The sequence below is a fragment of the Talpa europaea genome, assembly GCF_964194135.1.
Source record: "Talpa europaea genome assembly, chromosome: X".
Taxonomy (NCBI): domain Eukaryota; kingdom Metazoa; phylum Chordata; class Mammalia; order Eulipotyphla; family Talpidae; genus Talpa; species Talpa europaea.
This window is the reverse complement of record NC_140081.1, coordinates 95,721,036-95,725,681: the sequence shown is the minus strand read 5'-3', so window position 1 is coordinate 95,725,681 and position 4,646 is coordinate 95,721,036. Positions and strand designations below refer to the sequence as shown.

Below are 4,646 nucleotides of genomic sequence, written 5' to 3'. Positions count from 1 at the left end.
CTGGCCAGGATGGAACTGGCATTGCAGAGGCTGCAGACAGATTCACAGCGCTGTGCTCAACCCACTGTGCCACTGGGGAGGCCCTATAAAATATTTTTGAACATATAAAAATATTTACATGAGTTAAAAGTCTAAATTATATAAAAAGGTATAGTCTTAGAAATTCCATCTCCATCTCAACCCCCTGTAAATTACCATTTTCTTTCCTTTAGTGTTTCTCCTTCCTATGGCTTCCTCCTCCCCCACTAAGTGTGTGTGTGTCTGAGAGTATGTGTTCCTTTGCACTGTACTTTTTTCATATAACAATTTACCTGCAAATCATTTTTTTAAAGATTAATTTATTTATACAAGCACTGGGTACAGTCAGAAGCGCGGGAGGGTGAGAGAATTCACCAGAGCCAGAGTGGGGAACAGAACAGACAGACTGACGAAGGACACTGCTGAGGGGAGCAGTGTGCGCGGCAGGAGCGATCTGTGCGCCATGTGGGACCCTCGCCGGCGGTCGGGGATGTAACCGGCGCTGCAGAGGCTGCGGGCAGCTTCGCAGCCCAGCGCTCAACCGCTGTGCCACCGGGGAGGCCCCAAATCATTTTTTTATTAAGAGATTTCCATAGCTTTGCTGCCGCTTTTAGGAGTGTTGTATGAGAGTGCCATGGTTTATTTGACGAATGCCCTGCTAATGGACACTGTGTTCATATAGTTTCATGTTATCAACTATGATATAGCGGCTTTGTAAATAGTGTTTCACATTTTTTCGTAGAACTGGGGTGTAGGGCAGAGGTGCGGGCGGAGGGGGGGGTGAGAGGACTCACCAGAGATAGAGTGGGGAGCAGAACAGGTGGATCCACTGAAATCCACTGCTGAGGGGAGCAGCGGGGAGGCAGGAGAGGGCTGCTGCGCCCTGTGGGTAGCTCCCAGGTGGGGATCGAACTCAGGCTACAGTGGCTGGTGATAGCTTGATAATGGTGAGACTTTAACCCCTGCACCACCAGGGAGGCCGTGATTTAGGGTCTATTTGAGGGGAGAGCTGACAGGACTTAGAGACCTGGGCCAGCTTCCGCTCGTCCTTGTGATTGGAAAGCAGGAAATCAAGCAGCCCAACCCTCGCCGTCGGGCCCGCTCCCTTACGACGGGTGGCCCAGAAGGGCACACTGTGAACAATTCGGGGGGCTCCGGGAGAAGGACGCTGCAAACCGGCCCCAATGCCAACCCGCCGGGGGGCCCCCTCAAGCGCTCCAGGGCACCGCAGGAAACGCGGCTCCCACGGGAGTGTGCGGGGCCTCCCGCGGTGTCAGTGCCGATGTGACCCGTGGGGGCGGGGGGCCGAGCGGGGCCCCGGGGGCTGTCCACGCTGCCTCGCGGTTTGCTGAGGTGCCTGGGGGGGGGTGGTGTCACATGGGCCCATGGGGCGGGGCTTCGCGCATGCTCAGTGGCCGTGGTGCCCGTGGGGTCCTGGCGACGCGGGGTGTTTGCGCAGGCGCATTAGGGTCACCACGTTCCAAGGAGGTGCGCCCAAAGGGATGCGCCTGAGGGGCCGCTAATTGGCTGGGAAGCTGCGGCCTCTGGGGCACCCCGGAGCACCCCGGACGCGACAGCAATGTTCGCGGAGGTGCCCCGTGAGTCCGCAGGAGATTGTGCGTCACGCGTGGCGCGAGGGGTGCTCACTCGATAGGCAACCAGGACTCGCCCGGGCCCGCGGGCATCAGGGTGGGCTCGGCGGAAGCGATACAATGTATGGCGGCATCTCCAGAAACTGCTGCATACAGGCCAACTAGTGGGTCCAGCTGCCGTCCCCCGGAGGGAGGAAACCTCGCGGAGGCGCCTCAGTGTTCCCGGCGGCTGACGGGGGCGCCTGGCCGGGCGCGAGTCGCGGGGTGGCCGAAGGCAGGAAGGCGGGAAGCGGCCACGCGCCTCCAACGTCTCGGACCCTGTGTGCGCAGGCGCGGAGGGGCGGTGCCGGCGCGGGGTGGGGGCGGAGCCGGCGGACGGAGCGAGCGGCTCTCTGGGGGCGGAGGCGGAGGCGGAGCTCGGCGGCGATGCTGGCGGCGGGCGCAGGCGCGGGCGGCGCCGAGGGCCCGGAGGACCAGGCGGCCCCCGGCAGTCCTGGTGGCGCGGGAGCGGCCGCCGCGGGTGCCGGTGGAATTCCGCGCATAGGGCGAGGCCTGCACGCCCCGGGCCCGGGCGGAGACGCGGCTTCCAGAAGACCGGGACACCGGCTGCACATATTGTAGCCTGCCCCAGGGGGCAGCCGGCGCGGCGGCCAGGGCGGGTCGGGAGTGGGAGGATGGACAGGCTGGGGGCCTGGAGAAGCGGGGTAGCCCAGGCCGCCGGCAGGTGCGTTTTTAGGGCTGCTGCAGACGGAGAACCGGGGCGCCTGAGGGGCGGCGAAACGCGCGCAGAAAGGCGCTGAGGCAGCTAGGGGGCGGGAGGAGGACAAGTGAGAGGCGGGCGCAGCGGGTGGCCTGGGGGGCGGGAGGAGGCCTGAGGGAGGAGATGAGATGGCTTGAGAGGGACCCGAAGCCCAAAATCGTGTGCATGTTGCCTTAACCGTACCCCACCAGCGCACTCAGCGTGCCTTTTCCATCTGCGCTGGAGGCGGAGATCGCCCGCGGGTCCCTGGCCCCAGATGCTGAGCCCCACGGAGCGGCGGTTCGGAAGGAGCTGGCGGTGACCGGCTGCGTCCTGGCAGTGTGAGTGCCACGCGGGGCCCAGTGGGCGTGGCAGCCAGCGTTTGCTCTGTCCGCTAGGGGCGCCCCGCGGGAGACTGGGAGGCCCTCGGGCGTGGGGCCGGGAGGCAGGGGTGCACCAGCCCGCCTCCGCCCAAGGGGGCTCCTCTTGGGCTCGGTGCGGTGGCAACCGGAGGGCTTGCCCGAGCAGGGGAGGAGTTACCACCGCCACTTGGATTTTCTTTCCTTCCCTTTTAGCCACTGGACAGCTGAAGATTCTCGCCTCCTCAGAATTTCCATCATCAACTTTCTAGATCAGCTTTCTCTGGTGGTGCGCACCATGCAGCGCTTTGGGCCCCCTGTTTCCCGCTGACCCCAGCCTGGAAAAGAGGCCTTGCGCGTACCCCGTGTCCCTCCCGAGGCATCCGTCCTAGGGCCCAGCTTCTTGCAGCACTTGCCACTTGGTTGCAGGGGCTTCATCTTTGGTGCTACTGGCCGGCCAGCACTCGGGTTCCCCACATTGTGTTTGCTGCTTAAATGCTAACTTCACAAAGTAAAACTGAGCAACTATTCTGTGTGTGCTTCTTTTCAAATACAGCGGCTCCAAATACTCTTGCCTTTGCCCTCAGAGGGAAGGTTGTACTCACAGAGTTCAAGGACATTGAAGACAATTTAGGACATGGAAGAAAAGGATGAAAATAAACTGGGCCAGTGTTTTGAATGTGGTGACTATATAACTTCTCTATAAAGTTCGGCATTACATTTTTAAATTTTTTTTCATTGAGCATGAGCTTTCCCTCTTCTTACAGTCTTTAAAAACCATTGTGTTCAGATTCTTTTCAATTTTTGCTCCATTATAGGTAATGATTCGGTGGCATTCTTGTATACAAATTCTTGCATGAATGATTGTGTTTCCTTAGGTAGGCCTTAACAGGTAGAAATGCTATTAAAAATACTTTTTTAAAAAAGGTAGACTTACTAACTTAACTACTCCGTGAGGTCAGGTCACTGTGGGAGGCGGCCCCTCCCTCCCTCCCAGCTCCGGGTCCCTCACCACTGCATCTCCCCAGTGAGGGATCTTAAGGCCCGCTCGGCCCGCAGGGGCCAGCCCCACAGAGGGAGTAGAAGCAGAGCTTGGGGCTGGCTTGGTTGGGAAGAAGAGGTGCTGGTGCAGGGCTTCAGCCTCCGGTGGGGGTGCTCCCTCCCCGGGATGTGGCCCTGCAGCCCGGAGCTCAGCCCTGGCAGCTGTCTCCCACAAGCAGGTGCACGTTGGCTCCAGGGCGGTCGTGTCGTCTCACCCTGTAGAGCCCACAAGGCACGGGCAGGCTCTCCATCTGCGGGCAGCGGGTGAAGGAGCGTCCTGTTGCCCTCAGTGGCTCTTTCTACCAGAGCCAGTCGTTCTACCGCGCCAGTGGTTGCGCAGCAAGCCCACAGGCTGGCAAGGCAGGGAGGCTGGCGGGCCTCCCAGCCCTGGCGAATCTCCACTCTCTGCTCGGGCTCCCCCTGGAGTCCTGCCCCTCTGCGGCCCCTCATCCTCTCGTGGCCGTCTCGCCGCAGCCACCTCTGTGATGCCGCCCTCACAGCCCCAGGCGCGTCCACTTACGCAGGCCCGCACCACGCTCCAGGTGCCCCCCATCGGGCCCGCGCGCCCCGCGTCATGCTCCCAGGCGCCTCCTGCATTCAAGGCCGCAGGTGATGGCCACGGAGGCCACCGCTCACCCGACAAGCATCCCGCCGCTTTCCGCTTCCCCTCTGGTCCGGGGCGTTGGGCCAGGATGGTCTGCCGCTGTCCCCGGGAGCGCTCTGCTCTGCCTGCGTGTCACCGGAGGCCCCTGTCCCTGGGGGCCGGCGGCTGGGCGTTCCCGCACTCGTCCGTGACTGCGTCCTGCCGAGCCGTGAGGCCCCGTGAAGCTTAGGAGTCTTGCCTGGGAGGCGGGCGACGTGCCCCCCGCAGTTCCCTCTCCACACTGCTGGAGCCCC

At 61.9% G+C, this 4,646-nt stretch overlaps 1 protein-coding gene across 1 annotated transcript; it reads left to right on the top strand.

Annotated features, from left to right (window-relative positions):
• Positions 1-2,036: 2,036 nt before the first annotated feature.
• Positions 2,037-3,189, top strand: LAGE3 (L antigen family member 3; the record flags this gene model as incomplete). Its single annotated transcript, XM_084258143.1, has 3 exons — positions 2,037-2,227; positions 2,562-2,690; positions 2,925-3,189. The coding sequence occupies 3 exons, from the start codon at positions 2,037-2,039 to the stop codon at positions 3,037-3,039; spliced, it is 435 nt and encodes a 144-aa protein (XP_084114269.1). The 3' UTR covers positions 3,040-3,189.
• Between the last annotated feature and the right edge of the window lie 1,457 nt (positions 3,190-4,646).